The following is a 21,020-nucleotide window of genomic DNA, read 5'->3' as shown; positions in this document are numbered from 1 at the left end:
GCCTTTCCTGAAACAAAAAACTAAAATGCACACTATTTATCTCGGACTCACCTGTGTTGTCTTTTATCACCATCTTTTTTCCAGTCTTCCATCTCATCTTCTGTTGCCTCTCCTGACATGGAACACTGAAATGCACACTTTATTTATCTCGGACTCACCTGTGCTGTCTTCCATCACAGTCTCCTTTTTTCCAGTCTTCCGCCTCATCTTCTGTCGCCTTTCCTGAAACGAAACACTGAAATGCACACTTTATTTATCTCGGACTCACTTGTGCTGTCTTCTATCACAGTCTTCTTTTTTCCAGTTTTCCGCCTCATCTTCTTTCACCTTTCCTGAAACGAAACACTGAAATGCACACTTTATTTATCTCTGACTCACCTGTGCTGTCTTCTATCACCGTCTTCTTTTTTCCAGTCTTCCGCCTCATCTTCTGTCACCTTTCCTGAAACGAAACACTGAAATGCACACTTTATTTATCTCGGACTCACTTGTGCTGTCTTCTATCACAGTCTTCTTTTTTCCAGTTTTCCGCCTCATCTTCTTTCACCTTTCCTGAAACGAAACACTGAAATGCACACTTTATTTATCTCGGACTCACCTGTGCTGTCTTCCATCACAGTCTCCTTTTTTCCAGTCTTCCACCTCATCTTCTGTCGCCTTTCCTGAAACGAAACACTGAAATGCACACTATTTGTCTCGGACTCACCTGTGTTGTCTTGTACCACCATCTTTTTTCCAGTCTTCCATCTCATCTTCTGTTGCCTCTCCTGAAATGAAACACTGAAATGCATACTATTTATCTCAGACTCACCTGTGCTGTCTTCTCTCACCATTTTCTTTTTTACAGTCTTCCGCCTCATCTTCGGTCTCCTTTCCTGAAACGAAACACTGAAATGCACACCTTATCTATTTCGGACTCACCTGTGCTGTTTTCTATCACCGTCTTCTTTTTTCCAGTTTTCTGCCTCATCTTTTGTCGCCTTTTCTGAAACGAAACACTGAAATGCGCACTATTTATCTCGGACTCACCTGTATTGTCTTGTATCACCATTTTTTTTCCAGTCTTCCATCTCATCTTCTGTTGCCTCTCCTGAAATGAAACACTGAAATGCACACTATTTATCTCAGACTCACCTGTGCTGTCTTCTATCACCATTTTCTTTTTTCCAGTCTTCCGCCTCATCTTTGGTCACCTTTCCTGAAACGAAACACTGAAATGCACACCTTATTTATCTAGGACTCACTTGTGCTGTCTTCTATCACAGCCTTCTTTTTTCCAGTCTTCCGCCTCATCTTCTGTCGCCTTTCCTGAAACGAAACACTGAAATGCACACTTTATTTATCTCAGACTCACCTGTGCTGTCTAATCTCACTGTCTTCTTTTTTCCACTCTTCCGCCTCATCTTCTGGCACCCTTCCTGAAACGAAACACTGAAATGCACACTTTATTTATCTCAGACTCACCTGTGCTGTCTTCTATCACCGTCTTTTTTTTCCAGTCTTCCGCCTCATCTTCTGTCACCTTTCCTGAAACAAAAAACTGAAATGCACACTTTATTTATCTCGGACTCACCTGTGCTGTCTTCTATCACCGTCTTCTTTTTTCTAGTTTTCTTCCTCATCTTCTGTCACCTTTCCTGAAATGAAACACTGAAATGCACACTATTTATCTCGGACTCACCTATGTTGTCTTGTATCACTATCTTTTTTTCCAGTCTTCCATATCATCTTCTGTTGCCTCTCCTGAAATGAAACACTGAAATGCACACTATTTATCTCAGACTCACCTGTGCTGTCTTCTATCACCATTTTCTTTTTTCCAGTCTTCCGCCTCATCTTCTGTTGCCTCTCCTGAAATGAAACACTGAAATGCACACCTTATTTATCTCAGACTCACCCGTGCTGTTTTCTATCACGTCTTCTTTTTTCCAGTCTTCTGCCTCTTCTACTGTCAATTTTGCTGAAACGATACACTGAAATGCACACTTTGTTTATCTCGAACTCACCTGTGCTGTTTTCTATCACTGTCTTCTTTTTTCCAGTCTTCCGCCTCATCTTCTGTCACCTTTGCTGAAACGAAACACTGAAATGCACACTTTGTTTATCTCGGAATTTACCTATGCTGTCTTCTATCACTGTCTTCTTTTTTCCAGTCTTCCGCCTCATCTTCTGTCACCTTTGCTGAAACGAAACACTGAAATGCACACTTTATTTATCTCTGACTCACCTGTGCTGTCTTCTATCACCGTCTTCTTTTTTCCAGTCTTCCGCCTCATCTTCTGTCACCTTTCCTGAAACGAAACACTGAAATGCACACTTTATTTATCTAGGACTTACCTGTGCTGTCTTCTATCACCATCTTTTTTTTTTCAAGTCTTCCACCTCATCTTCTGTCACCTTTCCTGAAACGAAACATTTAAATGCACACTTTATTTATCTCGGACTCACCTGTGCTGTCTTCCATCACTGTCTTCTTTTTTCCAGTCTTCCGCCTCATCTTCTGTCACCTTTCCTGAAACAATACACTGAAATGCACACTTTTTTTTATCTCGGACTCACCTGTTCTGTCTTCTATCACCGTCTTCTTTTTTCTAGTTTTCTGCCTCATCTTCTGTCACCTTTCCTGAAACGAAACACTGAAATGCACACTTTATTTATCTCGGACTCACCTGTGCTGTCTTCCATCACCGTCTTCTTTTTTCCGGTCTTCCGCCTCATCTTCTGTCGCCTTTCCTGAAATGAAACACTGAAATGCACACTATTTATCTCGGACTCACCTGTGTTGTCTTGTATCACCATCTTTTTTCCAGTCTTCCATATCAAATTCTGTTGCCTCTCCTGAAATGAAACACTGAAATGCACACTATTTATCTCAGACTCACCTGTGCTGTCTTCTATCACCATTCTCTTTTTTCCAGTCTTCCGCCTCATCTTCTGTTGCCTCTCCTGAAATGAATCACTGAAATGCACACTATTTATCTCAGACTCACCTGTGCTGTTTTCTATCACCATTTTCTTTTTTCCAGTCTTCCGCCTCATCTTTGGTCACCTTTCCTGAAACGAAACACTGAAATGCACACCTTATTTATCTCAGACTCACCCGTGCTGTTTTCTATCACGTCTTCTTTTTTCCACTCTTCTGCCTCTTCTTCTGTCACTTTTGCTGAAACGAAATACTGAAATGCACACTTTGTTTATCTCGGACTCACCTGCGCTGACTTCTATCACCGTCTTCTTTTTTCCAGTATTCCGCCTAATCTTCTGTCACCTTTGCTGAAACGAAACACTGAAATGCACACTTTATTTATCTAGGACTCACTTGTGCTGTCTTCTATCACAGTCTTCTTTTTTCCAGTCTTCTGCCTCTTCTACTGTCAATTTTGCTGAAACGATACACTGAAATGCACACTTTGTTTATCTCGAACTCACCTGTGCTGTTTTCTATCACTGTCTTCTTTTTTCCAGTCTTCCGCCTCATCTTCTGTCACCTTTGCTGAAACGAAACACTGAAATGCACACTTTGTTTATCTCGGAATTTACCTATGCTGTCTTCTATCACTGTCTTCTTTTTTCCAGTCTTCCGCCTCATCTTCTGTCACCTTTGCTGAAACGAAACACTGAAATGCACACTTTATTTATCTCTGACTCACCTGTGCTGTCTTCTATCACCGTCTTCTTTTTTCCAGTCTTCCGCCTCATCTTCTGTCACCTTTCCTGAAACGAAACACTGAAATGCACACTTTATTTATCTAGGACTTACCTGTGCTGTCTTCTATCACCATCTTTTTTTTTTCAAGTCTTCCACCTCATCTTCTGTCACCTTTCCTGAAACGAAACATTTAAATGCACACTTTATTTATCTCGGACTCACCTGTGCTGTCTTCCATCACTGTCTTCTTTTTTCCAGTCTTCCGCCTCATCTTCTGTCACCTTTCCTGAAACAATACACTGAAATGCACACTTTTTTTTATCTCGGACTCACCTGTTCTGTCTTCTATCACCGTCTTCTTTTTTCTAGTTTTCTGCCTCATCTTCTGTCACCTTTCCTGAAACGAAACACTGAAATGCACACTTTATTTATCTCGGACTCACCTGTGCTGTCTTCCATCACCGTCTTCTTTTTTCCGGTCTTCCGCCTCATCTTCTGTCGCCTTTCCTGAAATGAAACACTGAAATGCACACTATTTATCTCGGACTCACCTGTGTTGTCTTGTATCACCATCTTTTTTCCAGTCTTCCATATCAAATTCTGTTGCCTCTCCTGAAATGAAACACTGAAATGCACACTATTTATCTCAGACTCACCTGTGCTGTCTTCTATCACCATTCTCTTTTTTCCAGTCTTCCGCCTCATCTTCTGTTGCCTCTCCTGAAATGAATCACTGAAATGCACACTATTTATCTCAGACTCACCTGTGCTGTTTTCTATCACCATTTTCTTTTTTCCAGTCTTCCGCCTCATCTTTGGTCACCTTTCCTGAAACGAAACACTGAAATGCACACCTTATTTATCTCAGACTCACCCGTGCTGTTTTCTATCACGTCTTCTTTTTTCCACTCTTCTGCCTCTTCTTCTGTCACTTTTGCTGAAACGAAATACTGAAATGCACACTTTGTTTATCTCGGACTCACCTGCGCTGACTTCTATCACCGTCTTCTTTTTTCCAGTATTCCGCCTAATCTTCTGTCACCTTTGCTGAAACGAAACACTGAAATGCACACTTTATTTATCTAGGACTCACTTGTGCTGTCTTCTATCACAGTCTTCTTTTTTCCAGTCTTCCGCCTCATCTTCTGTCGCCTTTCCTGAAACGAAACACTGAAATGGACACTATTTATCTCGGACTCACCTGTGTTGTCTTGTATCACCATCTTTTTTCCAGTCTTCCATCTCATCTTCTGTTGCCTCTCCTGAAATGAAACACTGCAATGCACACTATTTATCTCAGACTCACCTGTGCTGTCTTCTATCACCGTCTTCTTTTTTCAGTTTTCCGCCTCATCTTCTGTCTCCTTTCCTGAAATGAAACACTGAAATGCACACTTTATTAATCTCTGACTCACCTGTGCTGTCTTCTATCACCGTCTTCTTTTTTCCAGTCTTCCGCCTCATCTTCTGTCACCTTTCCTGAAACGAAACACTGAAATGCACACTATTTATCTCGGATTCACCTGTGTTGTCTTGTATCACCATTTTTTTCCAGTCTTTCATCTCATCTTCTGTTGCCTCTCCTGAAATGAAACACTGAAATGCATACTTTGTTTATCTCTGACTCACCTGTGCTGTCTTCTCTCACTGTCTTCTTTTTTCCAGTCTTCCGCCTCATCTTCTGGCACCCTTTCTGAAACGAAACACTGAAATGCATACTATTTATCTCAGACTCACCTGTGCTGTCTTCTATCACCATTTTCTTTTTTCCAGTCTTCCGCCTCATCTTTGGTCACCTTTCCTGAAACGAAACACTGAAATGCACACTTTATTAATCTGTGACTCACCTGTGCTGTCTTCTATCACCGTCTTCTTTTTTCCAGTCTTCCGCCACATCTTCTGTCACCTTTGGTGAAACGAAACACAGAAATGCACACTTTATTTATCTCGGACTCACCTGTGCTGTCTTCTATCACCGTCTTCTTATTACCAGTATTCCGCCTCATCTTCTGCCACCTTTCCTAAAATGTAACACTGAAATGCACACCTTTTCTATCTCGGACTCACCTGTGCTGTTTTCTATCACCGTCTTCTTTTTTCCATTCTTCTGCCTCATCTTCTGTCGCCTTTCCTGAAACGAAACACTGAAATGCACACTATTTATCTCGGACTCACCTGTGCTGTCTTGTATCACCATCTTTTTTCCAGTCCTCCATCTCATCTTCTGTTGCCTCTCCTGAAATGAAACACTGAAATGCACACTATTTATCTCAGACTCACCTGTGCTGTCTTCTATCACAGTCTTCTTTTTTCCAGTTTTCCGCCTCATCTTCTGTCACCTTTCCTGAAATGAGACACTGAGATGCACGCTTTATTTATCTCGGACTCACCTGTGCTGTCTTCTATCACTGTCTTCTTTTTTCCAGTCTTCCGCCTTATCTTCTGTCGCCTTTCCTGAAACAAAAAACTAAAATGCACACTATTTATCTCGGACTCACCTGTGTTGTCTTTTATCACCATCTTTTTTCCAGTCTTCCATCTCATCTTCTGTTGCCTCTCCTGACATGGAACACTGAAATGCACACTTTATTTATCTCAGACTCACCTGTGCTGTCTTCCATCACAGTCTCCTTTTTTCCAGTCTTCCGCCTCATCTTCTGTCGCCTTTCCTGAAACGAAACACTGAAATGCACACTATTTATCTCGGACTCACCTGTGTTGTCTTGTATCACCATCTTTATTCCAGTCTTCCATCTCATCTTCTGTTGCCTCTCCTAAAATGAAAAACTGAAATGCATACTATTTATCTCAGACTCACCTGTGCTGTCTTCTCTCACCATTTTCTTTTTTCCAGTCTTCCGCCTCATCTTCGGTCACCTTTACTGAAACGAAACAGTGAAATGCACACCTTATTTATCTCGGACTCACCTGTGCTGTTTTTTATCACCGTCTTCTTTTTTCCAGTCTTCCGCCTCATCTTCTGGCACCTTTCCTGAAACGAAACACTGAAATGCACACTTTATTTATCTCTGACTCACCTGTGCTGTCTTCTATCACCGTCTTCTTTTTTCCAGTCTTCCGCCTCATCTTCTGTCACCTTTCCTGAAACGAAACACTGAAATGCACACTTTATTTATCTCGGACTCACTTGTGCTGTCTTCTATCACAGTCTTCTTTTTTCCAGTTTTCCGCCTCATCTTCTGTCACCTTTCCTGAAACGAAACACTGAAATGCACACTTTATTTATCTCGGACTCACCTGTGCTGTCTTCCATCACAGTCTCCTTTTTTCCAGTCTTCCACCTCATCTTCTGTCGCCTTTCCTGAAACGAAACACTGAAATGCACACTATTTGTCTCGGACTCACCTGTGTTGTCTTGTACCACCATCTTTTTTCCAGTCTTCCATCTCATCTTCTGTTGCCTCTCCTGAAATGAAACACTGAAATGCATACTATTTATCTCAGACTCACCTGTGCTGTCTTCTCTCACCATTTTCTTTTTTACAGTCTTCCGCCTCATCTTCGGTCTCCTTTCCTGAAACGAAACACTGAAATGCACACCTTATCTATTTCGGACTCACCTGTGCTGTTTTCTATCACCGTCTTCTTTTTTCCAGTTTTCTGCCTCATCTTTTGTCGCCTTTTCTGAAACGAAACACTGAAATGCGCACTATTTATCTCGGACTCACCTGTGTTGTCTTGTATCACCATTTTTTTTCCAGTCTTCCATCTCATCTTCTGTTGCCTCTCCTGAAATGAAACACTGAAATGCACACTATTTATCTCAGACTCACCTGTGCTGTCTTCTATCACCATTTTCCAGTCTTCCGCCTCATCTTTGGTCACCTTTCCTGAAACGAAACACTGAAATGCACACCTTATTTATCTAGGACTCACTTATGCTGTCTTCTATCACAGCCTTCTTTTTTCCAGTCTTCCGCCTCATCTTCTGTCGCCTTTCCTGAAACGAAACACTGAAATGCACACTTTATTTATCTCAGACTCACCTGTGCTGTCTAATCTCACTGTCTTCTTTTTTCCACTCTTCCGCCTCATCTTCTGGCACCCTTCCTGAAACGAAACACTGAAATGCACACTTTATTTATCTCAGACTCACCTGTGCTGTCTTCTATCACCGTCTTTTTTTTTCCAGTCTTCCGCCTCATCTTCTGTCACCTTTCCTGAAACAAAAAACTGAAATGCACACTTTATTTATCTCGGACTCACCTGTGCTGTCTTCTATCACCGTCTTCTTTTTTCTAGTTTTCTGCCTCATCTTCTGTCACCTTTCCTGAAATGAAACACTGAAATGCACACTATTTATCTCGGACTCACCTATGTTGTCTTGTATCACTATCTTTTTTTCCAGTCTTCCATATCATCTTCTGTTGCCTCTCCTGAAATGAAACACTGAAATGCACACTATTTATCTCAGACTCACCTGTGCTGTCTTCTATCACCATTTTCTTTTTTCCAGTCTTCCGCCTCATCTTCTGTTGCCTCTCCTGAAATGAAACACTGAAATGCACACCTTATTTATCTCGGACTCACCTGTGCTGTTTTCTATCACGTCTTCTTTTTTCCAGTCTTCTGCCTCTTCTACTGTCAATTTTGCTGAAACGATACACTGAAATGCACACTTTGTTTATCTCGAACTCACCTGTGCTGTCTTCTATCACCGTCTTCTTTTTTTCAGTCTTCCGCCTCATCTTCTGTCACCTTTGCTGAAACGAAACACTGAAATGCACACTTTGTTTATCGCGGACTCACCTGTGCTGTCTTCTATCACCGTCTTATTTGTTCCAGTCTTCCGTCTCATCTTCTGTCACCTTTTCTGAAACGAAACACTGAAATGCACACTTTATTTATCTAGGACTCACTTGTGCTGTCTTCTATCACAGTCTTCTTTTTTCCAGTCTTCCGCCTCATCTTCTGTCGCCTTTCCTGAAACGAAACACTGAAATGCACACTTTATTTATCTCGGACTCACCTGTGCTGTCTTCCATCACCGTCTTCTTTTTTCCAGTCTTCCGCCTCATCTTCTGTTGTCTTTCCTGAAACGAAACACTGAAATGGACACTATTTATCTCGGACTCACCTGTGTTGTCTTGTATCACCATCTTTTTTCCAGTCTTCCATCTCATCTTCTGTTGCCTCTCCTGAAATGAAACACTGAAATGCATACTATTTATCTCAGACTCACCTGTGCTGTCTTCTCTCACCATTTTCTTTTTTCCAGTCTTCCGCCTCATCTTCAGTCACCTTTCCTGAAACTAAACACTGAAATGCACACTTTATTTATCTCGGACTCCCCTGTGCTGTCTTCTATCACCGTCTTCTTTTTTCAGTTTTCCGCCTCATCTTCTGTCTCCTTTCCTGAAACGAAACACTGAAATGCACACTTTATTTATCTCTGACTCACCTGTGCTGTCTTCTATCACCGTCTTTTTATTTTTCGAGTCTTCCGTCTCATCTTCTGTCACCTTTCCTGAAACGAAACACTGAAATGCACACTTTATTTATCTCGGACTCACCTGTGCTGTCTTCTAACACCGTCTTCTTTTTTCCAGTTTTCCGCCTCATCTTCTGTCACCTTTCCTGAAATGAGACACTGAAATGCACACTTTATTTATCTCGGACTCACCTGTGCTGTCTTCTATCACCGTATTCTTTTTTCTAGTCTTCCGCCTCATCTTCTGTCGCCTTTCCTGAAACAAAAAACTGAAATGCACACTATTTATCTCGGATTCACCCGTGTTGTCTTGAATCACCATCTTTTTTCCAGTCTTCCATCTCATCTTCTGTTGCCTCTCCTGAAATGAAACAGTGAAATGCATACTATTTATCTCAGACTCACCTGTGCTATCTTCTCTCACCATTTTCTTTTTTACAGTCTTCCGCCTCATCTTCGGTCACCTTTCCTGAAACGAAACACTGAAATGCACACCTTATTTATCTCAGTCTCACCTGTGCTGTTTTCTATCACTGTCTTCTTTTTTCCAGTCTTCCGCCTCATCTTCTGTCACCTTTGCTGAAACGAAACACTGAAATGCACACTTTGTTTATCTCGGAATTTACCTATGCTATCTTCTATCACTGTCTTCTTTTTTCCAGTCTTCCGCCTCATCTTCTGTCACCTTTGCTGAAACGATACACTGAAATGCACACTTTATTTATCTCTGACTCACCTGTGCTGTCTTCTATCACCGTCTTCTTTTTTCCAGTCTTCCGCCTCATCTTCTGTCACCTTTCCTGAAATGAAACACTGAAATGCACACTTTATTTATCTAGGTCTTACCTGTGCTGTCTTCTATCACCATCTTTTTTTTTCAAGTCTTCCACCTCATCTTCTGTCACCTTTCCTGAAACGAAACATTTAAATGCACACTTTATTTATCTCGGACTCACCTGTGCTGTCTTCCATCACTGTCTTCTTTTTTCCAGTCTTCCGCCTCATCTTCTGTCGCCTTTCCTGAAACGAAACACTGAAAAGCACACTATTTATCTCGGACTCACCTGTGTTGTCTTGTATCACCATCTTTTTTCCAGTCTTCCATATCAAATTCTGTTGCCTCTCCTGAAATGAAACACTGAAATGCACACTATTTATCTCAGACTCACCTGTGCTGTCTTCTATCACCATTCTCTTTTTTCCAGTCTTCCGCCTCATCTTCTGTTGCCTCTCCTGAAATGAATCACTGAAATGCACACTATTTATCTCAGACTCACCTGTGCTGTTTTCTATCACCATTTTCTTTTTTCCAGTCTTCCGCCTCATCTTTGGTCACCTTTCCTGAAACGAAACACTGAAATGCACACCTTATTTATCTCAGACTCACCCGTGCTGTTTTCTATCACGTCTTCTTTTTTCCACTCTTCTGCCTCTTCTTCTGTCACTTTTGCTGAAACGAAATACTGAAATGCACACTTTGTTTATCTCGGACTCACCTGCGCTGACTTCTATCACCGTCTTCTTTTTTCCAGTATTCCGCCTAATCTTCTGTCACCTTTGCTGAAACGAAACACTGAAATGCACACTTTATTTATCTAGGACTCACTTGTGCTGTCTTCTATCACAGTCTTCTTTTTTCCAGTCTTCTGCCTCTTCTACTGTCAATTTTGCTGAAACGATACACTGAAATGCACACTTTGTTTATCTCGAACTCACCTGTGCTGTTTTCTATCACTGTCTTCTTTTTTCCAGTCTTCCGCCTCATCTTCTGTCACCTTTGCTGAAACGAAACACTGAAATGCACACTTTGTTTATCTCGGAATTTACCTATGCTGTCTTCTATCACTGTCTTCTTTTTTCCAGTCTTCCGCCTCATCTTCTGTCACCTTTGCTGAAACGAAACACTGAAATGCACACTTTATTTATCTCTGACTCACCTGTGCTGTCTTCTATCACCGTCTTCTTTTTTCCAGTCTTCCGCCTCATCTTCTGTCACCTTTCCTGAAACGAAACACTGAAATGCACACTTTATTTATCTAGGACTTACCTGTGCTGTCTTCTATCACCATCTTTTTTTTTTCAAGTCTTCCACCTCATCTTCTGTCACCTTTCCTGAAACGAAACATTTAAATGCACACTTTATTTATCTCGGACTCACCTGTGCTGTCTTCCATCACTGTCTTCTTTTTTCCAGTCTTCCGCCTCATCTTCTGTCACCTTTCCTGAAACAATACACTGAAATGCACACTTTTTTTTATCTCGGACTCACCTGTTCTGTCTTCTATCACCGTCTTCTTTTTTCTAGTTTTCTGCCTCATCTTCTGTCACCTTTCCTGAAACGAAACACTGAAATGCACACTTTATTTATCTCGGACTCACCTGTGCTGTCTTCCATCACCGTCTTCTTTTTTCCGGTCTTCCGCCTCATCTTCTGTCGCCTTTCCTGAAATGAAACACTGAAATGCACACTATTTATCTCGGACTCACCTGTGTTGTCTTGTATCACCATCTTTTTTCCAGTCTTCCATATCAAATTCTGTTGCCTCTCCTGAAATGAAACACTGAAATGCACACTATTTATCTCAGACTCACCTGTGCTGTCTTCTATCACCATTCTCTTTTTTCCAGTCTTCCGCCTCATCTTCTGTTGCCTCTCCTGAAATGAATCACTGAAATGCACACTATTTATCTCAGACTCACCTGTGCTGTTTTCTATCACCATTTTCTTTTTTCCAGTCTTCCGCCTCATCTTTGGTCACCTTTCCTGAAACGAAACACTGAAATGCACACCTTATTTATCTCAGACTCACCCGTGCTGTTTTCTATCACGTCTTCTTTTTTCCACTCTTCTGCCTCTTCTTCTGTCACTTTTGCTGAAACGAAATACTGAAATGCACACTTTGTTTATCTCGGACTCACCTGCGCTGACTTCTATCACCGTCTTCTTTTTTCCAGTATTCCGCCTAATCTTCTGTCACCTTTGCTGAAACGAAACACTGAAATGCACACTTTATTTATCTAGGACTCACTTGTGCTGTCTTCTATCACAGTCTTCTTTTTTCCAGTCTTCCGCCTCATCTTCTGTCGCCTTTCCTGAAACGAAACACTGAAATGGACACTATTTATCTCGGACTCACCTGTGTTGTCTTGTATCACCATCTTTTTTCCAGTCTTCCATCTCATCTTCTGTTGCCTCTCCTGAAATGAAACACTGCAATGCACACTATTTATCTCAGACTCACCTGTGCTGTCTTCTATCACCGTCTTCTTTTTTCAGTTTTCCGCCTCATCTTCTGTCTCCTTTCCTGAAATGAAACACTGAAATGCACACTTTATTAATCTCTGACTCACCTGTGCTGTCTTCTATCACCGTCTTCTTTTTTCCAGTCTTCCGCCTCATCTTCTGTCACCTTTCCTGAAACGAAACACTGAAATGCACACTATTTATCTCGGATTCACCTGTGTTGTCTTGTATCACCATTTTTTTCCAGTCTTTCATCTCATCTTCTGTTGCCTCTCCTGAAATGAAACACTGAAATGCATACTTTGTTTATCTCTGACTCACCTGTGCTGTCTTCTCTCACTGTCTTCTTTTTTCCAGTCTTCCGCCTCATCTTCTGGCACCCTTTCTGAAACGAAACACTGAAATGCATACTATTTATCTCAGACTCACCTGTGCTGTCTTCTATCACCATTTTCTTTTTTCCAGTCTTCCGCCTCATCTTTGGTCACCTTTCCTGAAACGAAACACTGAAATGCACACTTTATTAATCTGTGACTCACCTGTGCTGTCTTCTATCACCGTCTTCTTTTTTCCAGTCTTCCGCCACATCTTCTGTCACCTTTGGTGAAACGAAACACAGAAATGCACACTTTATTTATCTCGGACTCACCTGTGCTGTCTTCTATCACCGTCTTCTTATTACCAGTATTCCGCCTCATCTTCTGCCACCTTTCCTAAAATGTAACACTGAAATGCACACCTTTTCTATCTCGGACTCACCTGTGCTGTTTTCTATCACCGTCTTCTTTTTTCCATTCTTCTGCCTCATCTTCTGTCGCCTTTCCTGAAACGAAACACTGAAATGCACACTATTTATCTCGGACTCACCTGTGCTGTCTTGTATCACCATCTTTTTTCCAGTCCTCCATCTCATCTTCTGTTGCCTCTCCTGAAATGAAACACTGAAATGCACACTATTTATCTCAGACTCACCTGTGCTGTCTTCTATCACAGTCTTCTTTTTTCCAGTTTTCCGCCTCATCTTCTGTCACCTTTCCTGAAATGAGACACTGAGATGCACGCTTTATTTATCTCGGACTCACCTGTGCTGTCTTCTATCACTGTCTTCTTTTTTCCAGTCTTCCGCCTTATCTTCTGTCGCCTTTCCTGAAACAAAAAACTAAAATGCACACTATTTATCTCGGACTCACCTGTGTTGTCTTTTATCACCATCTTTTTTCCAGTCTTCCATCTCATCTTCTGTTGCCTCTCCTGACATGGAACACTGAAATGCACACTTTATTTATCTCAGACTCACCTGTGCTGTCTTCCATCACAGTCTCCTTTTTTCCAGTCTTCCGCCTCATCTTCTGTCGCCTTTCCTGAAACGAAACACTGAAATGCACACTATTTATCTCGGACTCACCTGTGTTGTCTTGTATCACCATCTTTATTCCAGTCTTCCATCTCATCTTCTGTTGCCTCTCCTAAAATGAAAAACTGAAATGCATACTATTTATCTCAGACTCACCTGTGCTGTCTTCTCTCACCATTTTCTTTTTTCCAGTCTTCCGCCTCATCTTCGGTCACCTTTACTGAAACGAAACAGTGAAATGCACACCTTATTTATCTCGGACTCACCTGTGCTGTTTTTTATCACCGTCTTCTTTTTTCCAGTCTTCCGCCTCATCTTCTGGCACCTTTCCTGAAACGAAACACTGAAATGCACACTTTATTTATCTCTGACTCACCTGTGCTGTCTTCTATCACCGTCTTCTTTTTTCCAGTCTTCCGCCTCATCTTCTGTCACCTTTCCTGAAACGAAACACTGAAATGCACACTTTATTTATCTCGGACTCACTTGTGCTGTCTTCTATCACAGTCTTCTTTTTTCCAGTTTTCCGCCTCATCTTCTGTCACCTTTCCTGAAACGAAACACTGAAATGCACACTTTATTTATCTCGGACTCACCTGTGCTGTCTTCCATCACAGTCTCCTTTTTTCCAGTCTTCCACCTCATCTTCTGTCGCCTTTCCTGAAACGAAACACTGAAATGCACACTATTTGTCTCGGACTCACCTGTGTTGTCTTGTACCACCATCTTTTTTCCAGTCTTCCATCTCATCTTCTGTTGCCTCTCCTGAAATGAAACACTGAAATGCATACTATTTATCTCAGACTCACCTGTGCTGTCTTCTCTCACCATTTTCTTTTTTACAGTCTTCCGCCTCATCTTCGGTCTCCTTTCCTGAAACGAAACACTGAAATGCACACCTTATCTATTTCGGACTCACCTGTGCTGTTTTCTATCACCGTCTTCTTTTTTCCAGTTTTCTGCCTCATCTTTTGTCGCCTTTTCTGAAACGAAACACTGAAATGCGCACTATTTATCTCGGACTCACCTGTGTTGTCTTGTATCACCATTTTTTTTCCAGTCTTCCATCTCATCTTCTGTTGCCTCTCCTGAAATGAAACACTGAAATGCACACTATTTATCTCAGACTCACCTGTGCTGTCTTCTATCACCATTTTCCAGTCTTCCGCCTCATCTTTGGTCACCTTTCCTGAAACGAAACACTGAAATGCACACCTTATTTATCTAGGACTCACTTGTGCTGTCTTCTATCACAGCCTTCTTTTTTCCAGTCTTCCGCCTCATCTTCTGTCGCCTTTCCTGAAACGAAACACTGAAATGCACACTTTATTTATCTCAGACTCACCTGTGCTGTCTAATCTCACTGTCTTCTTTTTTCCACTCTTCCGCCTCATCTTCTGGCACCCTTCCTGAAACGAAACACTGAAATGCACACTTTATTTATCTCAGACTCACCTGTGCTGTCTTCTATCACCGTCTTTTTTTTTCCAGTCTTCCGCCTCATCTTCTGTCACCTTTCCTGAAACAAAAAACTGAAATGCACACTTTATTTATCTCGGACTCACCTGTGCTGTCTTCTATCACCGTCTTCTTTTTTCTAGTTTTCTGCCTCATCTTCTGTCACCTTTCCTGAAATGAAACACTGAAATGCACACTATTTATCTCGGACTCACCTATGTTGTCTTGTATCACTATCTTTTTTTCCAGTCTTCCATATCATCTTCTGTTGCCTCTCCTGAAATGAAACACTGAAATGCACACTATTTATCTCAGACTCACCTGTGCTGTCTTCTATCACCATTTTCTTTTTTCCAGTCTTCCGCCTCATCTTCTGTTGCCTCTCCTGAAATGAAACACTGAAATGCACACCTTATTTATCTCGGACTCACCTGTGCTGTTTTCTATCACGTCTTCTTTTTTCCAGTCTTCTGCCTCTTCTACTGTCAATTTTGCTGAAACGATACACTGAAATGCACACTTTGTTTATCTCGAACTCACCTGTGCTGTCTTCTATCACCGTCTTCTTTTTTTCAGTCTTCCGCCTCATCTTCTGTCACCTTTGCTGAAACGAAACACTGAAATGCACACTTTGTTTATCGCGGACTCACCTGTGCTGTCTTCTATCACCGTCTTATTTGTTCCAGTCTTCCGTCTCATCTTCTGTCACCTTTTCTGAAACGAAACACTGAAATGCACACTTTATTTATCTAGGACTCACTTGTGCTGTCTTCTATCACAGTCTTCTTTTTTCCAGTCTTCCGCCTCATCTTCTGTCGCCTTTCCTGAAACGAAACACTGAAATGCACACTTTATTTATCTCGGACTCACCTGTGCTGTCTTCCATCACCGTCTTCTTTTTTCCAGTCTTCCGCCTCATCTTCTGTTGTCTTTCCTGAAACGAAACACTGAAATGGACACTATTTATCTCGGACTCACCTGTGTTGTCTTGTATCACCATCTTTTTTCCAGTCTTCCATCTCATCTTCTGTTGCCTCTCCTGAAATGAAACACTGAAATGCATACTATTTATCTCAGACTCACCTGTGCTGTCTTCTCTCACCATTTTCTTTTTTCCAGTCTTCCGCCTCATCTTCAGTCACCTTTCCTGAAACTAAACACTGAAATGCACACTTTATTTATCTCGGACTCCCCTGTGCTGTCTTCTATCACCGTCTTCTTTTTTCAGTTTTCCGCCTCATCTTCTGTCTCCTTTCCTGAAACGAAACACTGAAATGCACACTTTATTTATCTCTGACTCACCTGTGCTGTCTTCTATCACCGTCTTTTTATTTTTCGAGTCTTCCGTCTCATCTTCTGTCACCTTTCCTGAAACGAAACACTGAAATGCACACTTTATTTATCTCGGACTCACCTGTGCTGTCTTCTAACACCGTCTTCTTTTTTCCAGTTTTCCGCCTCATCTTCTGTCACCTTTCCTGAAATGAGACACTGAAATGCACACTTTATTTATCTCGGACTCACCTGTGCTGTCTTCTATCACCGTATTCTTTTTTCTAGTCTTCCGCCTCATCTTCTGTCGCCTTTCCTGAAACAAAAAACTGAAATGCACACTATTTATCTCGGATTCACCCGTGTTGTCTTGAATCACCATCTTTTTTCCAGTCTTCCATCTCATCTTCTGTTGCCTCTCCTGAAATGAAACAGTGAAATGCATACTATTTATCTCAGACTCACCTGTGCTATCTTCTCTCACCATTTTCTTTTTTACAGTCTTCCGCCTCATCTTCGGTCACCTTTCCTGAAACGAAACACTGAAATGCACACCTTATTTATCTCAGTCTCACCTGTGCTGTTTTCTATCACTGTCTTCTTTTTTCCAGTCTTCCGCCTCATCTTCTGTCACCTTTGCTGAAACGAAACACTGAAATGCACACTTTGTTTATCTCGGAATTTACCTATGCTATCTTCTATCACTGTCTTCTTTTTTCCAGTCTTCCGCCTCATCTTCTGTCACCTTTGCTGAAACGATACACTGAAATGCACACTTTATTTATCTCTGACTCACCTGTGCTGTCTTCTATCACCGTCTTCTTTTTTCCAGTCTTCCGCCTCATCTTCTGTCACCTTTCCTGAAATGAAACACTGAAATGCACACTTTATTTATCTAGGTCTTACCTGTGCTGTCTTCTATCACCATCTTTTTTTTTCAAGTCTTCCACCTCATCTTCTGTCACCTTTCCTGAAACGAAACATTTAAATGCACACTTTATTTATCTCGGACTCACCTGTGCTGTCTTCCATCACTGTCTTCTTTTTTCCAGTCTTCCGCCTCATCTTCTGTCGCCTTTCCTGAAACGAAACACTGAAAAGCACACTTTATTGATCTCTGACTCACCTGTGCTGTCTGCTATCACCGTCTTCTTTTTTCCAGTCTTCCGCCTCATCTTCTGTCGCCTTTCCTGAAATGAAACACTGAAATGCACACTTTATTTATCTCGGACTCACCTGTGCTGTCTTCCATCACCGTCTTCTTTTTTCCAGTCTTCCGCCTCATCTTCTGTCGCCTTTCCTGAAACGAAACACTGAAATGCACACTATTTATCTCGGACTCACCTGTGTTGTCTTGTATCACCATCTTTTTTCCAGTCTTCCATCTCATCTTCTGTTGCATCTCCTGAAATGAAACACTGAAATGCACACTATTTATCTCAGACTCACCTGTGCTGTCTTCTATTGCCATTTTCTTTTTTCCAGTCTTCCGCCTCATCTTTGGTCACCGTTCCTGAAACGAAACACTGAAATGCACACCTTATTTATCTCAGTCTCACCTGTGCTGTTTTCTATCACTGTCTTCTTTTTTCCAGTTTTCCGCCTCATCTTCTGTCACCTTTGCTGAAACGAAACACTGAAATGCACACTTTGTTTATCTCGGAATTTACCTATGCTGTCTTCTATCACTGTCTTATTTTTTCCAGTCTTCCGCCTCATCTTCTGTCACCTTTGCTGAAACGAAACACTGAAATGCACACTTTATTTATCTAGGACTTACCTGTGCTGTCTTCTATCACCATCTTTTTTTTCCAAGTCTTCCACCTCATCTTCTGTCACCTTTCCTGAAACGAAACATTTAAATGCACACTTTATTTATCTCGGACTCACCTGTGCAGGCTTCCATCACTGTCTTCTTTTTTCCAGTCTTCCGCCTCATCTTCTGTCGCCTTTCCTGAAACGAAACACTGAAAAGCACACTTTATTGATCTCTGACTCACCTGTGCTGTCTTCTATCACCGTCTTCTTTTTTCCAGTCTTCCGCCTCATCTTCTGTCGCCTTTCCTGAAATGAAACACTGAAATTCACACTTTATTTATCTCGGACTCACCTGTGCTGTCTTCCATCACCGTCTTCTTTTTTCCAGTCTTCCACCTCATCTTCTGTCGCCTTTCCTGAAACGAAACACTGAAATGCACACTATTTATCTCGGACTCACCTGTGTTGTCTTGTATCACCATCTTTTTTCCAGTCTTCCATCTCATCTTCTGTTGCTTCTCCTGAAATGAAACACTGAAATGCACACTATTTATCTCAGACTCACCTGTGCTGTCTTCTATTACCATTTTCTTTTTTCCAGTCTTCCGCCTCATCTTTGGTCACCTTTCCTGAAACGAAACACTGAAATGCACACCTTATCTATCTCAGTCTCACCTGTGCTGTTTTCTATCACTGTCTTCTTTTTTCCAGTCTTCCGCCTCATCTTCTGTCACCTTTGCTGAAACGAAACACTGAAATGCACACTTTATTTATCTCTGACTCACCTGTGCTGTTTTCTATCACCGTCTTCTTTTTTCCAGTCTTCCGCCTCATCTTCTGTCACCTTTCCTGAAACGAAACACTGAAATGCACACTTTATCTAGGACTTACCTGTGCTGTCTTCTATCACCGTCTTTTTTTTTTCCAGTCTTCCGCCTCATCTTCGGTCACCTTTCCTGAAACGAAACAGTGAAATGCACACCTTATTTATCTCGGACTCACCTGTGCTGTTTTCTATCACCGTCTTCTTTTTTCCAGTCTTCCGCCTCATCTTCTGGCACCTTTCCTGAAATGAAACACTGAAATGCACACTTTATTTATCTCGGACTCACCTGTGCTGTCTTCCATCACCGTCTTCTTTTTTCCAGTCTTCCGCCTCATCTTCTGTCGCCTTTCCTGAAACGAAACACTGAAATGCACACTATTTATCTCGGACTCACCTGTGTTGTCTTGTATCACCATCTTTTTTCCAGTCTTCCATCTCATCTTCTGTTGCTTCTCCTGAAATGAAACACTGAAATGCACACTATTTATCTCAGACTCACCTGTGCTGACTTCTATTACCATTTTCTTTTTTCCAGTCTTCCGCCTCATCTTTGGTCACCTTTCCTGAAACGAAACACTGAAATGCACACCTTATTTATCTCAGTCTCACCTGTGCTGTTTTCTATCATTGTCTTCTTTTTTCCAGTCTTCCGCCTCATCTTCTGTCACCTTTGCTGAAACGAAACACTGAAATGCACACTTTGTTTATCTCGGAATTTACCTATGCTGTCTTCTATCACTGTCTTCTTTTTTCCAGTCTTCCGCCTCATCTTCTGTCACCTTTGCTGAAACGAAACACTGAAATGCACACTTTATTAATCTCTGACTCACCTGTGCTGTCTTCTATCACCGTCTTCTTTTTTCCAATCTTCCGCCACATCTTCTGTCACCTTTCCTGAAACAAAACACTGAAATGCACATTTTATTTATCTCGGACTCAACTGTGCTGTCTTCTATCACCGTCTTCTTATTACCAGTATTCCGCCTCATCTTCTGTCACCTTTCCTGAAACGAAACACTGAAATGCACACTTTATTTATCTCGGACTCACCTGTGCTGTCTTCCATCACCGTCTTCTTTTTTCCAGTCTTCCGCCTCATCCTCTGTCACCTTTCCTGAAACGAAACACTGAAATGCACACTATTTATCTCAGACTCACCTGTGTTGTCTTGTATCACCATCTTTTTTCCAGTCTTCCATCTCATCTTCTGTTACTTCTCCTGAAATGAAACACTGAAATGCACACTATTTATCTCAGACTCACCTGTGCTGTCTTCTATTACCATTTTCTTTTTTCCAGTCTTCCGCCTCATCTTTGGTCACCTTTCCTGAAACGAAACACTTAAATATACACCTTATTTATCTCGGACTCACCTGTGCTGTTTTCTATCACCATCTTCTTTTTTCCAGTCTTCCGCCACATCTTCTGTCACCTTTGCTGAAACGAAACACTGAAATGCACACTTTATTTATCTCGGACTCACCTGTGCTGTCTTCTATCACCGTCTTCTTTTTTTCAGTCTTCCGCCTCATCTTCTGTCACCTTTCCTGAAACGAAACACTGAAATGCACACTTTATTTATCTCGGACTCACCTGTGCTGTTTTCCATCACCGTCTTCTTTTTTCCAGTCTTCCACCTCATCTTCTGTCGCCTTTCCTGAAACGAAACACTGAAATGCACACTATTTATCTCAGACTCACCTGTGCTGTCTTCTATCACCACTTTCTTTTTTCCAGTCTTCCGCCTCATCTTTGGTCACCTTTCCTGAAACGAAACACTGAAATGCACACCTTATTTATCTCGGACTCACCTGTGCTGTTTTCTATCACTGTCTTCTTTTTCCCAGTCTTCCGCCTCATCTTCTGGCACCCTTCCTGAAACGAAACAATGAAATGAAACACTTTATTTATCTCAGACTCACCTGTGCTGTCTTCTATCACCGTCTTCTTTTTTCCAGTCTTCAGCCTCATCTTCTGTCACCTTTCCTGAAACGAAACACTGAAATG

At 41.6% G+C, this 21,020-nt stretch overlaps 1 protein-coding gene across 1 annotated transcript in view; it reads right to left on the bottom strand.

Annotated features, from left to right (window-relative positions):
* The window catches only part of LOC137526083 (enolase-phosphatase E1-like), a 64,333-nt gene extending 43,349 nt beyond the window's left edge, over nucleotides 1-20,984 (bottom strand). The window contains exons 1-14 of the mRNA XM_068247299.1: nucleotides 20,936-20,984; nucleotides 18,863-18,926; nucleotides 18,430-18,488; nucleotides 16,460-16,525; nucleotides 14,296-14,359; nucleotides 13,643-13,719; nucleotides 11,912-11,974; nucleotides 10,489-10,551; nucleotides 9,072-9,137; nucleotides 6,908-6,971; nucleotides 6,255-6,331; nucleotides 4,524-4,586; nucleotides 3,081-3,163; nucleotides 159-222 (exon numbers count right to left, since the gene is read on the bottom strand). Coding sequence (XP_068103400.1) covers nucleotides 159-222; nucleotides 3,081-3,163; nucleotides 4,524-4,586; nucleotides 6,255-6,331; nucleotides 6,908-6,971; nucleotides 9,072-9,137; nucleotides 10,489-10,551; nucleotides 11,912-11,974; nucleotides 13,643-13,719; nucleotides 14,296-14,359; nucleotides 16,460-16,525; nucleotides 18,430-18,488; nucleotides 18,863-18,926; nucleotides 20,936-20,984 — 922 coding nt within the window. The remainder of the gene's footprint in view (nucleotides 1-158; nucleotides 223-3,080; nucleotides 3,164-4,523; nucleotides 4,587-6,254; nucleotides 6,332-6,907; nucleotides 6,972-9,071; nucleotides 9,138-10,488; nucleotides 10,552-11,911; nucleotides 11,975-13,642; nucleotides 13,720-14,295; nucleotides 14,360-16,459; nucleotides 16,526-18,429; nucleotides 18,489-18,862; nucleotides 18,927-20,935) is intronic.
* Nucleotides 20,985-21,020: the final 36 nt, after the last annotated feature.

This window comes from Hyperolius riggenbachi, chromosome 7 (assembly GCF_040937935.1).
Source record: "Hyperolius riggenbachi isolate aHypRig1 chromosome 7, aHypRig1.pri, whole genome shotgun sequence".
Classification (NCBI taxonomy): Eukaryota; Metazoa; Chordata; class Amphibia; order Anura; family Hyperoliidae; genus Hyperolius; species Hyperolius riggenbachi.
This window is presented reverse-complemented; position numbering and strand designations above follow the sequence as displayed.